The sequence below is a fragment of the Danio aesculapii genome, chromosome 22 (genome assembly GCF_903798145.1).
Source record: "Danio aesculapii chromosome 22, fDanAes4.1, whole genome shotgun sequence".
Lineage (NCBI taxonomy): Eukaryota > Metazoa > Chordata > Actinopteri > Cypriniformes > Danionidae > Danio > Danio aesculapii.
In genome coordinates, this window is record NC_079456.1 from 30365230 (window position 1) to 30391414 (window position 26185).

The 26185-nt window shown below is 34.9% G+C and overlaps 1 protein-coding gene across 2 annotated transcripts in view; it reads left to right on the forward strand.

Annotated features, from left to right (window-relative positions):
• si:dkey-49n23.1 (semaphorin-3D) overlaps window positions 1-26185 on the forward strand; it is a 132891-nt gene that overhangs the window by 37623 nt on the left and 69083 nt on the right. The window contains exon 2 of one of the 2 annotated variants that reach the window (XM_056447524.1): window positions 23098-23270. In XM_056447524.1, coding sequence (XP_056303499.1) covers window positions 23159-23270 — 112 coding nt within the window. In that variant the 5' untranslated portion in view covers window positions 23098-23158. The remainder of the gene's footprint in view (window positions 1-23097; window positions 23271-26185) is intronic. The other variant, XM_056447525.1, reaches the window with a different exon arrangement.

Below are 26185 nucleotides of genomic sequence, written 5' to 3' on the forward strand. Positions count from 1 at the left end.
AATTAGCGATTTAACGCACGTGATTAATTTTAAATATTTAACGCATAAAAAAAAAACCCACAAATAACGCAGTTGCAGTTTTTTTTTTTTTTTCCTGTTGTGGCCGGCATTTGCATTGGGCAGCAGAATAGTGAGCGAACCCCCCCCCTCTGTCCTAACTTTCATCCGCGAACTGGTCACTTTCTTTTTCACTTTCGGGTTGAGTGCGGCGTGATTGCTGTTTGCTCTCATTCAGCATATTTTCATTTTTTAATGGAATTTGTTACCTCATGGCGAACGGAAAGAAAAACCTACGCATTTCGGGACTCGCATGATCCTTTAAGGTAATCAAAAATCGCTGCTTACATGATAGACTTTTAATCACTATTATCTTAATCATAGAAGCGGACTAATTGGTGTCCATATAAATGTACTGTAGTGAAAGTGGCAAATGAAGTCGCAAGCTGTCAAAGACAGTAACAGTCCTTTTCTCTGCCTTTAAGCTGCGTCCATGAGCCCTCACATTTCATAAGTTTGACGTGTTTCCCTACACGCAACTTTTGTACAGCATCTGCTTCACGTGCTGTGTCAGAATCCTTGATTGTAAAATACAGCCAGACTTTAGAACGATTAGTTTCAGCAAATTTGATGAACGCGATCAAGCGTGTTGATGAATCTGAAGGGATCCCTCGCTAACCGGGTCCGCTGTACTGCACACGTTGTCTGCGTGTGTGTGTGTGTGTGTATTTGTAGTCCACTTAGAATCCAACATGGAAATCATTTTTGTTTGTTATTGGCATTGATTGTTTTGAAATTCAAGTGGCACTTAAATGCCTGTGTTTTTATCTCTGTAATAAAGACGGCGTTTCGTGTTTAATCATGATTAATTACAAAAAAGTCTGATTATTCATTCATTTTCTTTTCGGCTTTACTAATCTGGGGTCGCCACAGCAGAATGAACCGCCTACTTATCCAGCACATTTTCATGCAGCGGATGCCCTTCCAGCCACAACCCATCTCTGGGTAACATTCATACACACTCACACTCATACACTACGGACAATTTAGCCTACCCAATTCACCTGTACCACATGTCTTTGGACTGTGGGGAAAACCAGAGCAAACCCACGCGAACGCAGGGAGAACATGCAAACTCCACACAGAAACGCCAACTGACCAAGCCAAGGCTCGAACCAGTGACCTTCTTGCTGTGTGGCGACAGCACTACCTACTGCGCCATGGCGTTGCCCAAAGTGTGATTAATTACGTTAATTTTTTTAATCATTTGACAGCCCTAGTTATAATGGAAGTCAATGAGGCAAAAACAGTCACCAACAGTAAATTAGGGAAAATATAACAATGCATCAAAGCCAATGTTGTTACTAATCGTTCACATGTTCAAGACTGTGATAAAAGGGAGGAAAAAATCCAGTCCACAATTACTTTTTATATTGAAAATACGTAATTTTTTGTGTTTTTTTCATCAAATCAGTTTAGCAATTAAAGAGTTAAAATCCTATAATTACTAAACGATTTAGTAGTTTTGATTAGGACTGAGATACTGTTGTACATTGTTCACTAAGGGCAGTCGATGGCTCAGTGGTTAGCTCTGGCGCCTCACAACAAGAAGGTCGCTGGTTTGAGTCCCGGCTGAGCCAGTTGACATTTTTGTGTGGAGCTTGCATGTTCTCCCGAGTTCACATGGTTTCCTCCCAGGGGCTCCCGTTTTTGCCAGTACTGGGTTGTGGCTGGAAGGGCATCCGCTGCTTAAAACATATGCTAGAATAGTTGCCGGTTCATTCCGCTGTGGTGACCCCTGATAAATAAGGAACTAACCTGAAGGAAAATGAATAAATGAATGAATTGTTCACTAACTCTCACACATTCATACTCTGTTTGTTATTTTTTTACTTTCTCCTCATTGTTTCTTGCTGGTAAATGGTTAAAAGAATCAGGTTAACTCCTGAAGAATTGATGGAATTTACTTACCAAAGAACGAAACAATGAGGTGTAGTAAATATGAGATTACTCATTGGAGCTGTGCATTAGAGAAAGCAGAGCCCTGGAGAAGGTGAGGCAGATGTTTCACAGATTTAAATATTATTATAACTTCTGGCCTTTGACGGCTCCTCATCGCGTCCCTCCTCAAGGCAGAAGTGGCCTGAAGTCCTGGATCCTGTCAGACGGAGCGGACACTTCATCTGTCTCTCTTCATTGTGGTATGTGAAGGAGAGTCTGTTGATGATGGACTGGAAAGCAGATCATGAGTTGAGGAGCAGATCGTGATGTTCAAGATCACTGTTTCTGTGGGAGTCAATGGGGTGTATGGTTGAGATTGAGTCTTTACACTTGGTTATTTGGTTATGAAACAAAACAGACTTTCCAAAACTGCCTGTTGAGGAGTGATTGTTCAGCTGAATGTCTACATGAGCACAAACCACAGCTAAGCACTCGTTAATTAAGTTAAAATGTATATTGTACGATTTTTGAAAAAAATTGGTTTATATAGTTTTATAACATAACTTGGTAACACTTTATAATAACTACACACTATGAATCATCTATTAAGCATTAAGCAAATAGTGAATTTATTGTTTGTTAAGCAATAACTCTACATTATTAGACGTTAGTAAACAGTTTATAACTGCAGCTACAAATGCTGTAATATTGAATTATAATTACATTTATAAAGTGCTTAATAATTTCATATTTTGTTACTGATAAATTTTTCGTCACTAAATTAAGTATTGCATTATTTATAAATAATTTGTATTCAAGAGTAGGTGTTTTTTTAAGATCATTCAGAATGAATTAGTAAATGATTAATAAACTATTGAAATAAACATTTATATATTGTATTATTCAGGCATTTAGTAATAGTTACTTTGCATGTTAATAAATGCTTTATTAACTCTACTTCATCCAGTTTTGTGACCTAAAGTGGGGACAATTTATGCTTTGTAAATCCCTTACAAATGACAACTAAAATACCCCTGGTTTAAGTGTTATATATAATTAGTATTTTTATTAGCAAATAAATAAATAAATAAATAAAATTCAAGAAAAAAATCTGGAAATTTTTACAGTACGTCTGATAATATTTTTTCTTCTGGAGAAAGTCTTATTTGTTTTATTTCGGCAAGAATAAAAGCAGTTTTTAATTTTTTATGAACCATTTTAAGGTAAAAATTATTAACCCCTTTAATATTTATATATATATATATATATATATATATATATATATATATATATATATACATATATATATATATATATATATATATATATATATATATATATATATATATATATATATATATATATATATTATCATTATTATTATCATTATATTGTTATTATTTTGTCAGTTTTAGCAGTTTTAATATTTATTTTTATATTTACATTTATATTTCTTAATTTAGAATACTCTTTTATTCATAGCTACATAAAAAAATTTTGTTTTTTGCAATTATGTCCCAGAAAATGTTTTTTTTTTAATAATTAGTTTTTAGTTTATCAACTTATAGTATAGTATTATAGTTTCATTTATTTTTTAGCACATTTATGGCCTAGGCAGTGGTTATGTTTTTTTTATTATAATGTATCTCATTTATTAATGTTATTAGTATAAGTATTTATTTTAATTTATTTTATTATTATTTATAATTTATTATTATATATGATTTATAATTTCATTTTAGCCCTTATAAGTCCTAAAAAGTGGATGACTTTGTCATTTGTGATTTGTTTAGCATAGTGGCAGCACGGTGGCTCAGTGGTTAGCACTGTCCCCTCACAGCAAGAAGGTTGCTATTTAGAGTACCAGCTGGGTCAATGTGGAGTTTGCATGTTCTCCCCATGTTCGTGTGGGTTTCCTCTGGTTGCTCTGGTTTCCCCCACACATGCGCTCTACTGTAAAATAAACTAAATTGGTTGTAGTGTATGAGTGTGTGTTTCAATGTGAGAGTGTATGGGTGTTTCCCAGTACTGTGTTGTGGCTGGAAGGGCATCCACTGTGTAAAACATATGCCGGAATAGTTGGGGGTTCATTCCACTGTGACGACCTCTGAAATAGAGACTAAGCTGAAGGAAAACAAATGAATGAATGTTTAACAAAGTTATATTAATATATCAATTTTTTTAATGGCATTATAGTAATAACAGCACAAAATAATTGCCAATATTTCATGTCTAGTAAGCCAGAAGTAGTTATAGTTGTACTGACATACCCAAATAAAATAATTTAAGCTTGATATTGTCCCAAATACACCCAATTTCACCCATTTTGTTGTTCAGGGTTTGGATTTCCTCCAGGTTTTGATACATTGACAATGAGTTCATAAGTTAGCAGTCTACATAAAAGCTAGCATTCATATTAAAAAAGACCACACAGAGCTTTATGAATGACTTTCTGCTTAATCTCCAATTTATATTCTACATTATTCAGCTTAATGCACATCATAACAAACGGACAAATGACTTTTAATAAAAGCTCATTGTACTTTTTTTTGTCTTTACATCATCCGCAACTATCTAAAATCCTCCGATAACCGTCCTGGCTCGAGCACTCGCCACATTTGCCGCTCATTTGCTCCATATAATGTTACAGAGAAAGTGTAATCCTTCTTAAAAACCTCAAATCTTCCTAATGAGCTCCACAAAAAAACAAGGCAGATGCTTTCATGTAAACTATCCTCTTTTACCACCAAATCCTATGGTTAGGTTTGTATTAATCTCCCACGGGAATGATGGACACTGGATGAGCGCCATTAGTATACTTCTCATTGATGAACATGAAACCTTTGGACTGTTGTTTCTTGAAATTGCGTGGTTTAGCATTATAAAAAGTGTAATGAATTGTGGAAAATGAGCTGAATGGGAGAGAATGGGGCTGATTTTGCATGCGTTTGCTGTTAATGCGTGTCTCACCGCCTTGAACTGGTGTCTTTGTGTGTGTTAAACGAAGGTTGTTTTGCTTGTTTTTCGGCTGGTTGAACACACTGTTGTCTTTTCACAGCTTGCTGTGAAGCGTAATGTGCCGGGCGGCCCCTTTTATTCACTTTAAGGCTTTCAATGAATGTGTAATTTTCTGCATCTCTTTTTGTACAACTGCGTGTTTGGCTGCTCATTTTGGAATTCACTTTTATTAGAGTTAAATGTAACTTAGTAGAGCTGATTTATTGAGTCTAATGAGGATAATATGTGACAGTACTTTTCATACTATTGGATTTATATAGTATGTTGGATATATATAGTAATTCTAGCCCGATCTCATGAGGAAACATGATTGTTTTATATATTGTCAGAAAAATTGCCATGTCCTTTTCCATATTAAAATTAGTTTTTGGACTCTATTTTTAATCTAGTTGCAAAGTCTGAAGCGCAGGGCGCAAAAGCATTAAGGTGTCTGATTCCACTTTTGCTATTTTAGAGGACGGAAAAATCTGCTCTGTGCCACGGTGCATGGTCTAACAGGGTTGTGCTTATTCTCTTAATGAGTTATGGGTGTGTTTGGAGAATAAACAAATCAAAGTCTCATCTCCCATTCCCTTTAAGAGTCAGTTGCGTCGCACCATGGTGCATTTGCTATTTACATGGCGGACGTTGTAAGTGGAGAAACTGAACGCTTGACTAGCGAGAAAACAGTTAAACAGTTCACGCTCTCTCTTTCGTGGATAAGGAAACAGTGTTGTATGCGCTCCGCTGAAGAAATCCATTAGCCTACATAATTAATTTTGTTTGTTAAGGGCAAAGATTTGTTTCAAAACTATTTCTAAATTCAGTTCTAATTAACGAATATAACGAATAAATGAACAATATTAACGAAGTGTGTAAAAAAAAAATATTTATATCCAAATACACATGCTATGCCCCATATGGTCCAAAACCTGACAGGTGGGCAAATCTAAGCTTGTTTTTAAGAAAACAAATATAAATATGCATATAATAAATAATACTGCTAATAATACCATTATACAAAACCAAATTATCATAAATAAACTAAAAAAAGAGAAGAAGAAGGCAAGTAATAATTTTAAAAATATTTTAATCCTTTAATTGTTTTTCATTTGTAAAGATATTTGTGTATTGTTGTACATCCTGCGTGTTAAGCAATGTTCAAGTGAGGTGCACAACTAATGCTCTCTGCGCTGCGCTCTTTCAGCTGGTCTATTGCACAGTTTATTTCGTCAAGCAGAAAACAGCATATACTAGTGTAACAATGATCACCTCAGGTACTGATTATGTCCTTTATTCAGTATTAAATGCTATGCCATTTTACATGACCTTTATTGGCATATTACTGAAAGCAGCAGCAGATACACCTCAGATCTTGAAAATAAAATAACTATTGAAAATTAAAGTCAGAATCTGTCAGATCTGTGACTTGGTGCAAACCAACAACATTAGTTACTCAGTAGCCTATTAAAATGTTAATTTGTATTAACATTTTGTATAATAATATGTTTTTGCAAATCTTTGAAAATGTGTTTTAATCATTTTTCAAAATGACACCATTATCCTCTCCAGGTAAACTATAAAAAGTTTGAAATTTTGTTTCAAATTTTTGTTTATGTAAACTGATAGTATTTAAGTACATGTTCAGCCTCAGTTAAATCAACTAATAGTAGTGTATGTGTGCAGGTCCAAAGAGTTTGTTTACAAAGTGACGTTGCTGCCTACTAGCCTGGCATAAATAGTACAGCAGTTTTGGTCATTTTCACAGATCCATATAAGTGGGCATTGACAACAATGTGATTGTTCGTAAAACACTAGAAAATTAAACTAATCTGCAATTTTTGTTAATAAATTTTGCGTAAATATGTCTTTAGTTAAGGCGGCACTGTGGCTCAGTGGGTAGCACTGTCACCTCACAGCAAGGTCACTGCTTCGAATCCCGGCTGGACCAGTTAGCATTTCTGTGAGGAGTTGCATGTTCTCCCCATGTTGGTGGGGGTTTCCTACGGGTGCTCCGGTTTCCCCCACAGTCCAAAGCCATGCACTATAGGTTCATTGGGGTCACACTTTATTTTGATGGTCCGTTTATTGAATTTAAGTTACATTGCATCTACATGCCAACTAATTCTCGTTAGATTATAAGTAGACTGCTAGGTTGGGGTTAGGGTTGGGATTAGAGTTAGTGTAAGTTGACATGTACTTGCAAAGTTTCTTATAGTCAGTTAAATGTCTGTTGAAGGAGCAGTATCAACAGATACTAAGCAGACAGTCTACTAATGCTCAAATGGACCATCAAATTAAAGTGTTACCCTATTGGGTAAACAAAATTAGCCATAGTGTATGATTGTGTGTGTGATTGTGATAGTGTATGAGTGTTTCCCAGTGCTGGGTTGCAGCTGGAAGGGCATCGGTTGCATAAAACATATGTCAGAGTAGTTTGCGGTTCATTCTGCTGTGGTGACCCCCAATAAATAAGGGACTAAGACAAAGGAAAACGAATGAATGTTCTTAGTTACAATTACTCAAAAATGTTGTATTGTTTAATATAAACAAACTAAAAGCGCAGTGTGTAATTTTAAAAAATAAAATTTATAGCAAACAAGGGCATATTTTAGAGTTTAGAGTGACTGCATGTGGAATCATGGGAGTTTTGGTCTTCATTACCTCCTACGGAACTCCTTCAGAAATCATGTTGATGAATGAGCTAAAGTAAAAAGCCTGAAAGCTCTCAAAGTGAAACAAGAGCACTGAAGTAATTGCTAAAGAGAGATGAGCGTGATGTGGCATAAAAGCAGCAGAGTTTTTATTATGACAGTTTCATAAGCTTGTGATCATGTGGAGAAGAAGCAGCACTGTTTTATTACACTAAATACATTTTAGGCTTCTGTTATACAGTGTTAATTTTGTTGACATAAAATTTTCATCATCATTGTCATGACAAACATGTATCTACTAGGCATGGGCTGGTAAAAGATTCTGACGATTTGATAACCTTGGATATAAATATCATGGCTTCACGGTATTGTGAGTACTGCTCTAAAATATATTCTTTTTAAAAGATTGAGTAAAAACTAAAGATTTTCCCCTTTCAACACAATATATTTTAATTTGAGAAACATTTTAATGTTTTGGAGCAGTTAAAATGTCTGACTGAATAAAAATGAATCATTGACTTCTGCTGTCTTCATTTGTTTCAAAAACACAGATTTCTTTATGACTTAAGATGGAATGTTCTGATATATTTTCTGCTGGAGAGACAATTGTCCTAAAAAACAAAAAAAATGGAAATAAAAAAATCTTACAAATACCGTAGGAACGGTATAGCAGAACATTTTGGCAGTTTTAAAACCTTGACTTTTCCAAACCTCGTTATACCTTGAAATTGTTTATCGTCCCATGCCTAGTATCTACTGACGAAAGCGAGACGAAAACCTAATAAAATTTAAGTGATGATGACGGCAACTATAATAAAAATATACTGACTTTTCGTTGACTAATAAAAATGAGACAAAAATGTGAGTGAGGGACCTTTTCTGGTAAGTGTTTTGTGATGCATGATGCATATTTTAATGAGACTGTTTTATTTTTAAATTAGAATATTTTGTATAAGTAAATGTATACAATATTTTAATTAAATTAAACTTAAACCAAATATATTTTCTTATATATCTAAAATCTTATGAAATTAAGTTGACTAAAACTAGACTAATACTAAAATGATTCAGAAGACTAAATTATGACTCAAACTAAAATGGAAGTTTAGTCAAAAGACTAAGACAAAAACTAAATAAAAACAAAACAAAAACAAATTTGCTGTCAATATAATACTGTTCTGCGCAGTCTAACAAAAAAACACACAACATTTTAAAGCATTATTGTTATTTTCCAGCTTTATACAAATAAAAACATGATAACATCATTAGCATGGAGACACAGCACACAATCCTGTTCACTAATTAACAACTGCTTATTTTTCTGTATAGAACATTCTTCAATCCATTTGGGAGTCAGATTAAAATTATAAAAAATAAACGGCTCTAGTGGTCTTTGAATATTTTATTGAAAAAAAAATTGTACACTAAATTCCATTTGGAGCCAGAATTGGTGTATAAATCCAGAAACAGATGAAAGACCCTTAAGTGATATTTTTTTTGCTGGATTGGATCAGAGATTTCAGTGAAAGACTCCCTGCCAGTCCTTCTATACTCAAGAGGAAGAGAGAGTCTTCATCCATTGACAAAATCACCCCGTGTCGTCATGCAGTAATCATTATTTCTAAGGTTTTTCTTCCTTTAAGCACTAAAGAAGCCTGCGTGTGCTTGACTTGTGAGGTCCAGACGGAAAAGTGTCCTGGTAAGAAAAAGTCTGAAGTCACTCATCCAGCTTTTGCCAACGAGGGTTGTAAATAAGGTCATCTTTTGAACGCAGCTCTGGTTTTTTATCATTCTTACCATTGTAGAGGCATTCAAGGAAACCGGCTGAACATCCGGAGTGAGCTGCCATTTCTCTGGTTTTGCACGTTGTGTGGTTTCTGTCGCCTGGAAGTGAGTTAATATCAACTATTTCCTCTTCCGGAGGTTTGATGGTTTTCCCACAGGTTGTGTTTGTTTGTTGTTTTTCCTCATATTGAAAAAGCTGATGACGAACTGTTGTCTGGAACAGGTTTGATTTACTGCATGTCTGCGTTTCTTTGGTGTCTCATTAGTAAAGTACTTATATTGGTTTATGTTGATATATTTGGCAGACACGTTTATCTGGAGCACAAGAAAACTTTTTGAAATCTCTTTGAAATCTTTGTGTCCAATTTTTATTGTTATTATTGTGATTTTTTAAAAATATTATAAATAGTTTGGCGCAAATCATTGTACCTGAGTACTTTCTGTTAGTAGAAGTAGTAAAATAATAATAATAATGATAATAATAATAATAATAATAATAATAATAATTATTATTATTATTATTATTATTATTATTATTATTATTATTATTATAATATTCGTATTACAACTGATAGTTGTTATGTGAGGGGACGCTGACAACGGGGTTGAGGATCCACGTGCAGTTTATTACAAGAATGATCAAGCAGCAATCCAAAGTCGTGGTCAAAAAACAGGCGAGTGGTTGGTAAAGGCAGCAAAGTATCACTAACAACAAGACAAGGCAAGGATCAAAACACACTATAGACTAGACAAAGAACGGTTAAAATATTACACTAACAGAGTTGAAGACTTAAAAGTCTATAAATAGTTTCAACAGTGTGTGTTTGCAATCAGCAGAAAACCGGAACAGGTGTGAGTTTGTTTTGTAGTTCCTTTGGTGGCAGATTTGTAGTTTTCCAGCTGTATGGAGATCGCTGGTGATTGTGACAATAATTCAGCCTCGGTACATGTTCAACAATTTCAACATTTGTTAATAAACAAAATAATATTTGGAAGTAACTTTAAAAAATTTAGATAGGATATTTAGGTTATTTATGAAAATATGTTTTTATTTTCGTATCATATTTGATACATGATACAGGAGAATATCGATAAAGAAGATTATTAAAAATGTCTAGTTGTTGGTTTAAGTAGAACCGGAATGAAAAACAACTTTATTTCATTATGTCATTTCATTTCATTAAAAAAATACTTTATAATTTTATTTTATTTTATTATTTAATTTTATTTTTTTATTTTAATGTTGAGAAACTTTGACAATGTCTACACTAATCCAGATGAATTTAAAAATGGCATTTTCATCTAAAAACCACATACCATTTTATTTATTTATTTTTATTTTTCATTTTATTTTATTTTATTATTATTATTATTTGTATTATTATTATTTATTTTTTTGTTTTAATGTTGAGAAACTGGCTAATCTACACTACTCCAGATGAATTTGAAAATGGCATTTTCATCTAAAAACGCATACATTTTATTTATTTATTTATTTATTTATTTTAAATGTAATCATACACAAACTAAAATCTAACAGCACTCATATGAAGCATAAACACATTTCATCCTTTATCTTAGTTTTGTTCTGCAGTATATCTGCGGCGTCTGCTCAGAATTACTCGCAATAAGCTGCTTGATTCCAGTAGTCAGAAGTAAGACTTCAGCGTTTCTGACTCAAGTAGCAAACACTTAATAGGTCACAAGTCTCCAAAGGGCCATTAATAACATGTGAAAGTAAATCCCACTCAATCCATAAAAACCCTGGAGGCCTTCAATAGACATAATTCATATCTCTCCCAGCTGGACTCATATCTGCTAAACTGAGACGTCAAGTAGAAAAATACCAGTATTAGTATCTGCCAGAGCGTCGCCACCTTGCACAGCTCGCGAATAGTTGCTGTCGGGCCAGGAATGATGTGTTTTCTTTCGGAGATTAATAGGTTTGAGTCAACAAACGCAGCTAATGAGAGCACTTGAGCACCTGTAAATCCACATATCAGCAACGCTGGGAATGAATCACAGCAGATGGAGAGCACAAGCTAAACCCCAGAGCTTAAATACAGCGAAGAAATGAATTCAGACTATCGGATGGCTAATAAATACAGCATACCTTCTGAAATGTTGTGCTCATAAATTTAGCCATAAATCATTTTGGGGTGAATCAAGTGTTGTTCTCTTTCCACACAACGTAATCCTCAGCAAAGGTTAGTCTACGCTGTTAATAATATACATAAATCCACAGTTTTCCCTAGTTTGTGATTGAATATTGAATTGAATTATGTTTCATCAGCAGTTTGTAGTGCTATATTGGCTTGGTTGGTGTTGTAAATTACAGTACAAACACATGGTAATAAACTTACAGTATTATTGCTTATGTCTTATGCATTTTATTGTTTTAAACTACTAAAATGTTAATAAAAGTCACTTTATTAAACCACATTTGATTTTACAACATCAAAAGTTGACAGAGCAGAGATAAATGTCCCATAATGCAATTCATAACCATAGATCAATAAAAAAGTGAATATATGTATATATATATATATATATATATATATATATATATATATATATATATATATATATATATATATATATATATATATATATATATATATATACATATATATATATATATATACCGTCTAGTCTTTCGATTCTTTCTGCTGATGAAGGTTTTTGTAGATTGTAGATTGTACTATGTAGATTGTAAAAGCAGCTTAACAAAGAAGTTCTAGTAAATTGAAACTGTGTCAGTCCAGTTTTCAGAGCTGACGTTAAGTTTAGTTCAGTTCAGTCTGGTTTAATTTTCACTGCTGAAAGTCCAAATCCATCGATGCACATCTCCACAAGTCCCCAACAAGCAAGCCAGTGGGGACAATGGCAAGGAACAAACTTCATCAATTGATGAAAGTGAAGGAAAAAATTACCTTGAAGGAAGCCAGACTCAATTGGGCATGACCGTTTCTCTGGCTCCTCTATAGTTAACAGAGACAAACATCTTCGTCCATAAACTACACATTGACCTGCTTTATTTCGACCTGGCATTTATTTACATTTTGGCTGTTTGAAACATCACAGTAATATGTCAAGGAAAAGCGTGTTTTGTAAATGGACCGACGGTGAGTATAAAGAGTAAAGTTGCAAATGCAAGTGAGAATTTGGACTGAGAGACTGCCAAAACAACAGCTCAGAGTAAACAATTTGTGTTCTTTGAAGAAAAGCAGTCTGAAGCATCTAAAACCGACATTAATCAATGCTGTCAAAATAAAGAGCATACAACACAACTGCTGTAAAATGTCTTCCACCATTTTATCTGAATTGGTCTGTCAGAATAAAAAAATATATATATTCCAAGATTGATATTCGAAGATCTTAATTTTCTAGTGCCAGATGAACAATTTAAAAGAACAACAAGAGGTTTCATTCTGGTTGTTCAAAGGACAATCCTCAGAGGCCAGTTCTCATACAGTCAGACAAACAAATGATGAAGCATTGTCTTTATTTATAATGTCTTTTAATAATAAAAAACATGAAAGATTTACATTATTTTAAAAAATCACATTGTTTTTACTATCTTGGAGAATTACTATCTAGGGGTTGCCGCTATTTTCACATTTGTGGCTAAGGCTGACTATTTAAATATTGCAGGTTTGGTGTCACAACTTGCAAATCCAGAGATGCTTGTAGTGGTGATTCTCTCTGACCAATCATTGATCATTGCTGGCAGTGGCGATATCCTCTGATCAATCTGTGATCAGCACAGGTAGTGCCTATTCTCTCTGACCAGTCGGTGATTAGCACTGGTAGTGCCGATTCTCGATGGATAGCACTGATATTGCAGATTCTCTCTGACCAATCAGTGATCAGCAGTGTGTACATGTCACGTTGTGGTAATGTTCGGCTTACCTGGAACCTCACCCTATGTGGTAATAAAAAAAATACTAAAATGCCTAAACATCCCATTGCCTCTTTCAATGGGATGTTTAGGCCCTTGGCTCTTTCATTGATTGTCTACTACATATTTTAGTCAGATAAACCATTTATGTAATATTAAAGAGCCCCATTTTGCATAAAAAAAAAGTCATATTTTGGTTTTAGGTTATTTTGGTTTTTTGGTTCGCGCCATAATCAGTCCTGTGATCCCCTGCACCTCCGCTAGTGTGTGGAGGGAAAGCGCATGCACATTTCAGCGGAACTGGAACTACATATTTGGAGATGAACATTACGACGTCAGTGCGATCCAACAAAAGATCCGAACCCAACTCGATTCATTTATTCGACTCGGTTTCAAATATTTCGCTAAAGAATCAATAGTTTTAAACAAGGTGGACTTTTAGATTTAAACCTCATCTGGATGTTTTCATTCACTTAGAGCTGTGTTACACACTGCATGGAAGCTCATTTTCAAAATCCCAAAATAGGGGCTCTTTAAATAAACTATACAAGCCTTAATACCCGGGGTTCCCTTTAAAGTCAGCATGAAAAGGAAGTTAAGATTGTAATTTTTTCCCCAATATTGCGACATACATCCGATTGAAATGGTTCTAAAATTAGAAAAAATTGAAGGGAGGTGCAAGATTTGAACTTTTGGGAGCAGATTGGATCGTTGGAAAATAGGTGTTGCTAACAAAATTAAGGAAGATTGATAAATGGAAAAAACCTGTGCAGAAACAAGACTTGATGATTCAGATCATCATCTCATTATCAGAGAGCACCATGAATTGAGCTGTGTGTGTCACAGAACAGCCCTGCTGCAGATGTCATCTTTTATCAATGTTAAACAGATTATCTACACAAACTCTTGGACTAATAGTATAAAACAGGGGTCACCCACAACACATGCTCTTGAAGAAATGTTAAGTGTGTGAGCGGTGCGTCGAACTCATATGGTGCTTCGAGAATGGGCTTCTCATGGATCAGGAAGCCGCAGCATTGTTTCCAGTTCAGTTCCCATGGCTAATCATCTGCCCTGATCTGTGTTTTCTTTCCTTCGAGAGGTCAATCCAGAGGACAGTCAACACAACCCACAAACACTACATGCTAAAGGCTAGCTATAGGGTTGCCCACTGACCCATTTTGGCGAGTTTTCTGTTGATTTGTCCTTTCTTGTCAGATTGTCCTACCTCCCAAATAAAAATAAGGTATAGCACATCTTGAGGAAGAAATGTTGCTTGTTCACTAAATAGGGTTGGTAACTGTCCCATATTGGCTGGGATATACTGTTTATTGGGCCTAATTGATTTGTCCCAATTATTAAGTGCTAAGCTGATCTTACCAAGTGTTCTGTCATTTTTTGTTTGATGTAATTTGTCCGAATGCCGATAAACGGTTGCATAAGTGTGTCAAAGGAGCATTTATGGAGTCCAGAGACTAAAGAGATGCACAGATATTCATACAACACAAAGAAAGAACATAAAAAGTTTTGCAAAAACATATTTTACAAATATTTATGACCTTCGTTCATACCACACCTCATCAATTTCATGTTTTTTAACATTGAAGAAAAAGATACAGCGCAAGATTCTGCATGTGGGAGGTTTTCATTATCCTTTTTTTGGCAATCACATTTTACATGTTTTCAAAACAAAATTAGCTAGATATCTCTTAATTTCATCTGAAACTATAGAGCAAACATCGACTTAATGTGCTTTACAAGGGCTTCATTCAATACACGTTTACATCAGAATGAGTAGCTCACTGTTGCCTAGCATGAAATAAGAAAATGGTAATTATTGTTGTCAGAAGTTTCAATAAAGGGATAGTTCACCCAAAAATTTAAATTATGTCATAAATTGCTCACGCATTACTTTTACAAAATCAGTTTGCTACTTTTTGTTCTGTGGAGCACAAAAGAAGACATAATAAAGAATGCTGGAAACCTGTAAACATTGACTTCCATAGTAGGAAAAACAAGCACTATGAAAGTTAGTGGTTACAGGTTACAATAACAACTGCCTGGATGTACTTTAACCCTTAGACCACAGGTGTCAAAGCACTGCAGCCCTGCACAGTTTAGTTTCAACCCTGCTTCATCACACTTAAGCTGCGGTCACACTGGACTTTTCCTCCCATAGACTTCCATTCATACGCACGCGAATGTGTCAGACCGGAAACGCAGGGTCATTCGTTAAGTTTCACAGTTCCCTGCAGTGCAAAGTTCAAGCTTGGTGAACTCTGACCTGCGAAATCGCATCACTTGACTGCGTGAGACCAATCTAGGATCAAAAAAGGACCTCTTTGGACAGAAATTTAAAACATGGAGCAATCACTCGCTTTTTTAAATGTCTAATCATCTTGTTTAATCCCGCCCCTTTTCGCAGCGCCATACGACGGAATTTCGCACACACAAAGCCCAGTGTGACCGCAGCTTTATACCTGTAGGTTTCAAAAAAGCCTCAAGGATTCAATTAGTTTGATCAGGTGTGTTTAATTAGGGTTGGAACATAACTTTGCAGAGCTCCGGCCCTCCAGGAATTGGCTTTGACACCTGTGCCTTATGCCGAGTTCAGGCTGCATGATTTTCAAAGTAATCGTGTCACGGATGTTTTCACACTGCGACAGGGGGTTTCACACTGCATGAATTTACAATAGGAAAAATCGCTGACAACTTTGTTCAAACTACGTCTCACAACCAAAAACATGTATATATTTTGTTACATACATAACTACTTAACTACATAAGGAGAAAAAGCCTTTAATGGGGTAGAAAATTTACATATTTGCTCACCTGTGTTTGAAGGGAATTAGCAATTTCTCCTCGACACGTCAAACAGACACTGGTGCATCTGCCAAATTTACACTAGTTTTCCCATAGACTATAAAAGATATGGACGTAGTATCCGTGACGTGATGGGGGTGGGGTGTGTGTGTCCTGCATGTGACGGGGGTGAGCGCAGTCTAGTATCACGTTCTTTACATGAAATGCTGAATGACGACGGCTTAATATTTAGCTGGAGTGGTATTGATAGTAGATTTGGTTTTGATTGCTGTGTGGTGTTTATTTATTGGTGTTATTTATGCATTTATATTTATGAGATTTACTGTGTATATTATAACTTTGGGTTGATGTGAAGTGATGATGTATTGCACAATTACGATTGATACCCCTTGTTAAATGCCTAGTGGTTGTCATTTTTGTTGCCTTAACCAATCATGCTTATGCAGTCTGCTAATAAGCTATATATTTTGAACATTGTGAACATTTTATTCCCTACCTGCTGCTCCCCCAAATTTTAATATTTGAGATTATTGTATAAAATGAAGGTGAAACTAGTATTTAAGTGAATTGAGTGTTTGAAATTTACTTGGTTATTGTGGCCCAAAATAAATACATTATTTTGTCCAGTAAAGAACTTGTGTTTTGTGTTTGAATACTGCCCTTAATTGGAATGGTTACAACTTTTCGCAGCGTTTTGCGACAGGATAGTCCACACACACGCTCACGCGCGGCTGTTTGACACTGCACTTACCGAGTCAGTGCAGACCACAGACATCCGCATCGTGAAATGCGGAGGGTTTTTTTCTTCCACTCAGCATGCAGTATGAACTTCCATTTAAACATAACTCTTCCAGCAGTTTAGTTGCATGCAATATCTTGTTTGTCACGGAGGGCGTGCATGAAATGTTTGTGAATGAAATTGAAAGTGCCAAACTGCAGTTAAAGTTGACAAATTAAAAATGAAACACCCAAAATTACATGAAACTCCAGAGGAAATGCGGATAGCGTGGTGACGCAATGACATTAATTGAATTATGTGCTTGTAAACATTTTACCATGTAAAACAGGATCATGAAAGTAATTCTCAAAAAGCAACTCATGTAAACACCTTAGTCTTATTATTGTCTTAATTACATTAAGGCAAATAATTTGATTACTGATGTCCATGTAAACGTAGTCATTGTTGAGCACACATTGAGCCACTAAACATTGTTCTTATGATATAGTCCGTGTTAGTAAATTTAAGACTATTGATGAACTCCAGCATAACACTGTATGACAACTCTTCAGATGACTGTTCAAGAGCCTACAGCTAATCAATCTGTCAGATTCTGGAGTGCTTTACAGGTCTAAAGAAAAATATAAATGATCCTAAATAAAACCAATACATTTATAGAGATGATATATAACTTCACTCACCTGGGAAATGGAGGCAACTTGAACGGTTTGTGAGCACAATTAAGTGCACATAGCATGCCGAATCATCTGATAATTGTAGGAAGTAATTCCAAAAGGCAATTGACTGTGTAAAGAAACATTAACCAAAACAAAAATACGATGAATATGCCGAGCTCAGCGGCTAATTAGCCGTAATCAGCTGAGGTGACGAGACAGCGAGCAGTGAGACCTAGCTCAAGTGGCCACGCCCTTAATTCTGCAAACTTAATCTAACTCAATAAAAACGAAACGGATGAATTATGAAAAAAAAAATTCACCCCCCTCACAGTTGTCATGAAGGTTAATCATGGCTATCTGCACCAATGCCATCTTTTGTACCAGGCTGTAAACATGTTTTTATCAGCTGTAAAAATGGCCAACTTCCCATTTTAGTCAGAAATCACCTGGACTTCCTGGAGTCAGCCCCCCAAGGCGAGTCGATGAATTGCAGTTTTGCAGGCTTGCGGAGGGAGAGTGGGAGGTTGCCGCTTGGTTTTTCCTCCATTTCATGGGTCCAAATAAACTGAAAATGAGCGCTTTTAACTTCTCCCCCTGCAGGTATCCACGCTAGTGAATGCTGCTCCCTCATTGGCTGTAGGTGATCGCCGATGTTATTTTCAGTCAAAACTTTAAATTTAACACAGCATGATTTTAATCGCCGACAGCTCCAGATATTTAGCATGCCAAATATCTCACAGGCATCGGCGACTAGTAGAATATATTATTTCTGACTTTTTTTATTATTTGAGTTATGAATTACAGTATCGCAATACTACTTAGTATCGTGATACTTTAGCTGGTATAATATCGTAAGATTAATTAATGGTATCGCGACAACCCTAGTTAGGACACAGTGATACTTGTTATGCTAAAATATAAGGCACAAAATTCATGAAACTGTGAAAATAGAGGCCATTCCCGTTCTAACAGGTATAAATGGCTCATGTTTTAATTTGTTTTTATCTAAACAATTTTTAACAACATCGGCTTGTAAATAACAGTTTTAGGTCAGTGACTGCAAGACTTTGATGTATTAGAAAAAAATCTGTTATGTAGCTATGTTTAAAGAAGAAGCCATAGTTAAATTTTACTTCATTGTTGTTTTAAAATAAAATCTGTATCAGAATCAGACAAGTAGCAGAATTGGCTATGAAAAAAATCTTCATCAGATCTCAGCTTTGTCCCTTATTTAACAGTGACAAAGCTGGCAAGTGTTAGCTGAAGCACACGCAGGAGTTCAGCAAAGGATTTCATTTATGCGCTACTAACTTTCGTCCGCCGCGCACTATAGAAAGGCCAACAATTGTCGGGGCAGCAGGTTTTGTGTGGAGTCTTTTTCCCATGATGAGGGTATTGTGTGTGGCGGCTCTCAGACGAGCGAGGGACCCCTGGGGGACGATTGAACAGCTCCTGCTCAAACATATGCAAAATGAAGATCGGCTTCCTCTGTCGCCACATTCAGACGCTCAGAACGCTCATTACGCCTCTACTGCAACATAATCACGCTATACAGAGTCCTCGAGTGACGGAAACAAGCGATCTTCAGTATACGCTGATTCATGATAGAGATGATTCATTGAGAAATTTGTTTATCCAGCATATTAGATGTGAAACCTTTTATTGGATGTAGGGTATTTTATCATTTGTATTTTTTGGTAACACTTTATAACTATACCACAATGAATCATTTATTAATCATTAGCATCTAGTGAATTCATTATCTGTTAAGCATTAACTCTACATTAATAAATGTTAGTAAGCAGTTTATGACTGCTGCTAAAAATGCTCTATTCTTGACTTACAACCACATTTATAATTTGCTTAATAGCTGTATTTTTTAAACTTTGTTAATGATTCATTTTTCATTGCTAAATTAAGTATTGCATCATTTACAAACCATTAATGTAAACATAGTTGGTTGTTTAAGATCATTCAGAATGACTTAGTAAATGATTAATAAACTATTCAAATTAACATTTATAATTCTTATTATTCAGGCAGTGTTTCCACTACCATTATATAAAGGGGCGCCCCGCCCTCCCAACAGCTGAACCCGCCCCCCTTGAAGTCACATTAATTGTATTATCTATATAGCGCTAGATTTTTTTTATTAAACAAGCTAAATAGCCGTATGTAATATCTTAATTACACAACAGCATGTCATTTCTGTTCTGCGTTCCCGCTACTGCAGCTAAAATATATACAGATGCAGACATCCCAAGTCTCTCGAAAGTTACGGGAGTCTGCCGCAAATGCATAGAGACTCCTGGATGCCCGCAAACAAACGATAATCTCTCAGAAATTGCACGTCTCCCGCCCGGTCCTCAATCCCTTCCCTCTCTTCAGATTCATCGCGCACATCCCTTGCTATAATGCAAGCGGAGCTATCTCCTCTATCTAGTGTCTAATTATGACCTCTCCCGGAAGCTCTGTGTGTCTTCTGCAAATTCACACCGGTTCCATGATCCCCCAAAAGGAATTAAAAGGTTGCCATTTCAGATTTTTTTTGGCAAATGCATTTTTTTAAAGAGCCAGTGGGGATATATATGAAGCATCACATGTTAAGCAAGTCCATGTATTAAGAAAGGATAATCACCACTCATGAATGTTGTTTGAATTTACATGCAAGGTTACCATAGAAATGTAGGTTGCATGCCTTTTATTGGTGCCGCTATTCAAGTTAATCCACAGCGCCACACACATGTATTGGATGAAATGTCCTTTTATTCTTATTCTTATTCATTTTGCTGTAAAAAATATACAATAATAAGGTAATTTCAATTTTAAACAGATTTTTAGTGACCGTTTTAATATTTTATTGCAGAGAGATAGCTGGAGAGCCACATATTTGTGGTCAAAGAGCCACATGTGGCTCCCGAGTCATAGGTTCCCTACCCCTGGTCTAAACATTACATTTGATAGGTTAAATGAATAGAGCAGTAAAGATATCGCGAGTGCAAAACCCCTTTCTCTCTCTCTCATTGAGTGATCTGCTGTCAATAGTTGGAGACAAGTAATATGTTGGAATGGTCTTGCATGTATTTAGGCTTCTTTTACATATGACAACTGAAAGTTCTGTGACAATATTCCAAATTCACTAAAAGCTGGCTGGAATTATTAGATAAAACTTTTTTAACATAAATATTTAATAATATAACTTCTAGTAATACACTCATTGCTATAAGAAGTAGTTAATAGGCCTATTTCCTTTTAGTAAACAAGTATTAGATTTATAGATTTTAACTAAATTTTAACTATAGATTTTAGCATTTTAACAAATTTTCGTCATTCATTATTTGCAATGTTTCCGAATTGCATTGTTTGTAATTTTTCTCTGGTGGTTCATTCTGCTTTGGTGGCCGCTTCTGGCCATGGCATGTTCACATCAAATTTTTTATAAGAGACATGTTTAATAAATGTCTCAATAAATGGGCCAGACATTTCTGACTTTCCATACCAAGAGGCTCAGGAAATGTTCTTCCAGAAGCCCATAAAGATAGATTGCTGTGACAAGAGCTGCACAGTTTGTGAATAAAAAAAGATATAAAATAGATGTTAATTTATAAATAGATTATACAAATTAAATAAATAGATGTTAACAGTTGTACAGTTCAAATAGTTGCTCAGTTATTTACTGCTGTCATTAAAAGTGTGAGTCTGAACAGCAACGCTCCATTGGGCCACGTCGCGCCACAGCCCCAATCCCCAATACCCAATACCCCACCCCACCCCAAAACTATAGACCTAGGGGAAACACTGTCAGGCATATACTAATAGTTAATTTGTATGTTAATAAATGCTTTATTAACTCAACTTCATTTAGTTTTGTGACCCAATCTAAAGTGAGGACTAGTTATAAATGAGTTATAAATGAGTTAATAAAGCATTTATTAACATACATAGTAACCATTTGCCTGATCAGTAAGAGATATAAACATTGATTTCAATAGTTTATTAATTATTTACTAACTCATTCTGAATGATCTTAAACAACCAACTATGTTTACATAAATGGTTTGTAAATAATGAAATACTTCATTTATTAATGATTATAAATGTGGTTGTAAGTCAAGAATAAAGCATTCATAGCTGCAGTTACAAACTGCTTACTAATGCTTATTAAAGCACAGTTAATGCTTAACAAAAAATGAATTTACTAGATGCTAATGCTTAATAAATGATTCATAGTGTGTAGTTATTATAAAGTGTTACCAATTGTTTTATAATAACATGCATTGGGTGATATTGTGTGGGATGGCCCAAAATACATTGAAATGTATTTAAAGATAAAATACCAAATGCCTTAATTTTAGACTACAAAATACAAAATTACTACAAATACAGCAGCCACAAATGTATCAAAATAAAGTTGACTTTCATACAGAAAGTCCTGCCTTGAAGATGATCTCTTTAAATACTGTAAAAACCATGTAATTCAGATAATGAGTTGGAATATAGTACTAAATCTCTTCATCTAAATGTTTTTTTTTTTTTGCATTTAAAATCTTCAATACTTTATATAAAAACAAGATTTCCGAAAACAACAAAAATCTCCAGTTGTAGTCATTTCAATAAATCAAGTGTACTCTTTAATGGACAACATAAAACGTGATACCTCTATAAAATGGCGTTATCTCCTTTTGCAAATAAACTCTTCATATATATCTTGCTGCTGCCGTTTAATGGGAGTCTGGAGTTTTTGACCAGTCTATATAGACTGTAGATAGTGGAGTATTATTAAATATTGGTGTCTCATATACTGTATTGTGCCACTTTGATATCTCTTCATTAACTGTACACTGCATCTGCAGATCATCTACTGACATTTGACACAGCCAATAAAGTATTGTAATCGCCACTGTAGGACTTATTTGAATGCTGTTTGTCTTATTTTCTTGGCAACACATCAGCAATTCATCCTAAACTACTATTATTTGTAATGTATACTCAAATTAATATATTTTAATACACAACACTGCATAGTTGTTTTTAGATAATAATTTACATTTTAAATATATTATGTTATAATATATATTATTTTATATTATATGGCAGCACTGTGGCGCAGTGGGTAGCGCTGTCGTCTCACAGCAAGATGGTCGCTGGTTTGAGCCTCGGCTGGGTCAGTTGGCATTTTTGTGTAGAGTTTGCATGTTCTCCCCATGTTCACATGGGTTTCCTCCAGGTGCTCCGGTTTCCCCTATAAACCCCAAAGACATGCACTATAGGTGAATTGAATAAGCTAAATTGGCCGTAGTGTTATGTGTGTGTATGGGTGTTTCCCAGTGTTGGGTTGCAGCTGGAAGGGCATCCGCTGCATAAAACATATGCTTGATAAGTTGGTGGTTCATTCCGCTGTGGTGACCCCAAATTAATAAAGGGACTAAGCCGAAAAGAAAATGAATGAATGTATGAATATTATATTATATTATATTATATTATATTATATTATATTATATTATATTATATTATATTATATTATATTATATTATATTATATTATACAGTATTGTATCTGATCTAAAATACAAAGAGTGTTCATGTTTGTCTGTTGTTTGTCCAGCATCAGGAAGGTGATAAGTGATGTGACAGGAAACTCTCTCTGTTCCGTCAGGAAGCTGAAGATGAGGATTGTGGAATTGTGGAGGACTGGACTCTTCAGTCTCCTGCTGCTCTCTCTGCTCAACTGTAATGCTGGAAACCACAACACACCGCGACTGCAGCTCACACACACAGGTCAGAGCTCATTTTCCGTAGATGTAATGATTTTAATGATGTACAAAGTAAATCTTCTGTCCCCCAACACTATCTCTAAACCCATCCATTCTGCATTTTTACATTTTCAAAATACCAGTGTTCCCCTACCATTGTATTAGGGGTATAAAATATATATATACTCAATATTCTCATTCAAACTACTGATTTAAAATGAGCTGAAACAGCACAATTCTTGAGATTTCATTGGGACAACTTATTTTTTATGTTCAATTCACATAAATTTGTTAAAAGTGTTCAGTTAACTTAATCAATTTGTGTTGGGATAACATGAATGAATTGTGTGAAACCCTGCATTTTTTACAGTGTATACTACATAGAAATATTTATGTAAAGCAGCTTTGTCAAGCTCATTTTTAAATATTTTGGGCTACTTCACTTCAAAAGGGATTTTTTACTTTACTTGAAAAAAATGAGTAAACCCATTGCCCTAAAATCAACAAGTTGACTTTACGTAAAAAAGTGAGTAAACCCTTTGTAACTTGTTACTGTTAAGTTCATATATTCAGTAATTTTCCTTCTGCTTAGTCCCATATTTGCCAGGGGTCACCACAGTGGAATGGAATGCCAACTTATCCAGCATATGTTTTACACAGCGGATATCCTTCCAGCTGCAACCCAGTACTGGGAAACACCCAAACCCTCTTGCATTCACACACATACTCATACACTAAGACCAGTTTAGCTTATTCAATTCACCTATAGTGCATGTATTTGGACTGTGAGGGAAACCAGAGAACCTGGAGGAAACCCACGCGAAGAACTGTTAAGTTGATTTAACTTAATTTTATAAGTATGCACATAGTTCATTCACTTAAAGTTTCTACAGCAACAGGTTTTCTCACTTTTTAATGTAAATGTAAATAATTCTTTTAAAATTAAGAGTTTTAGTCACTTATTTTGAGAAAAGTCAACTTATAATTTCTTTACAGTGTTAATACATCAAACATTGAATGGCCCATTTGATTTATAGAGAATACAGAACAAAATGCAACTCAGCTTTATTTGTATAGGAATTTGTTAAACAAATGCAATGTTAATAATATTATTCCATAATAGAATACACAGTTGAAGTCAAAATTATTAGCCCCCTGCACATTTTTTTCCCCAATTTCTGTTTATTTTTCTCAACACATTTCTAAACATAATAGTTTTAATAACTCATTTCTAATAACTTATTTATTTTATCTTTGCCATGATGACAGTAAATAATATTTGACTAGATATTTTTTCAAGCTACTAGTATTCAACTTAAAGTGACATTTAAAGGCTTAACTGGCTTACTTAGGCAAGTTAGGGTAATTAGGCAAGTCATTGTATAATAATGGTTTGTTCCGTAGACTATCGAAAAATAATATTGCATACGGAGGCTAATAACATTGAAAATGGTTTCAAAAAAAAAAAAAAACTGCTTTTATTGTAGCTGAAATAAAACAAATAAGACTTTATCCGGAAGAAAAAATATTATAGGAAATACTGTGAAAATTTCCTTGCTCTGTTAAACATCATTTGGGAAATATTTGAAAAGGGGAAAAAAGTACAGGAGGGCTTATAATTATGATTTCAACTGTATGATTAATGCAGACTAGAATGCATACAAATGTAATTTATTGCTCTAAATCACCCAATAATCTGTTTTAGAGACCATTAATACAGAGTTCACACACACACACACACACACTGCAGATCTTCTTGCTGATCTTGTGTCTTGTGCTCATTTCCGCTGGAGTTGTGCTGAAACAGACACACTGAATCAGAGGAAAAGCGTCTTTAACTTCTGCTTCCTCGAAACACAACCTAATGAGGCTACTGTATTTCGTGTTGAGGGTTTGTGCTTGGGTGTTTTTATTAAAAGTTTAATCGGATAATATAACTTAATAATAATGCACGTAATGATTTTGCTAAGTATGATGCGATTCTGCATTAACATCAATGTTAATCCTGGAGCATCATTTTTGTTGGAAAATGTAATCCAGTATTCCTTACCCCTAAACCCAACCGTAACTGTAAATTATTTCCAAAATCAGAAGAGAAAATTAGTTGGATTGCAATCATGTATACGTGCATAAACCTAACAGTAAGCCTAAATTTAATATAGACAGTAAAAGTATCACTTAATTCTGATTGGCTGATTGGAATGTTGTTCCAGGATCAACATAGATGTTAATCTAGGAACATGTCCTACTTGGTGAAATCAGGCTTAGAATATGGCTTAGAATTGGCTTAGAATATGATGTACATATACGAACAGAGAAAGTGACATGATAAAATAACACTGTAGGTTATTGTTTATATTTAAGTTTAATAGGTTAGTGATTTTTTAAAACAAAATTATAAAGTAAAGAGGTACTGCTTATTGGCACACCAGCAGCCACTCTCAAAGATAGCGAGTTCAAATTGAATTTGGATAATGCTGTTGTCTGTCCATCCACCAAACCACGTAACCTTGGTGTGATTTTTAACACTCATCTGTCACTAGACTCGCTTATCAAGAGCATTACAAAATCTGCTTTTCATCATCTGAGGAATATTGCAAAAATTAGGTCTCACCTCAATCAACCTGATGCTGAAAAACTCATTCATGCATTTGTCACTTCCAGGATTGACTATTGTAATGCACTCTTTGTTGGTTTACCTGCGGCTGCAGTACATTCAAAACTCAGCAGTACACATTCTCACGCACACTCCATCACAGAAGCACATTAATGGTGTGCTTTATAGCTTGCATTGGCTCCAAGTTCAGTCCCATATCATTTTAAAAACACTCACAATTGCATTTGAAGCTCTACATGGTACAGCTCCTTCCTACAGTATATCTGTGACATTGTCTCTCATTACACACCTTCTCTTTATCTGTGGTCTGCTGATACTCTCAC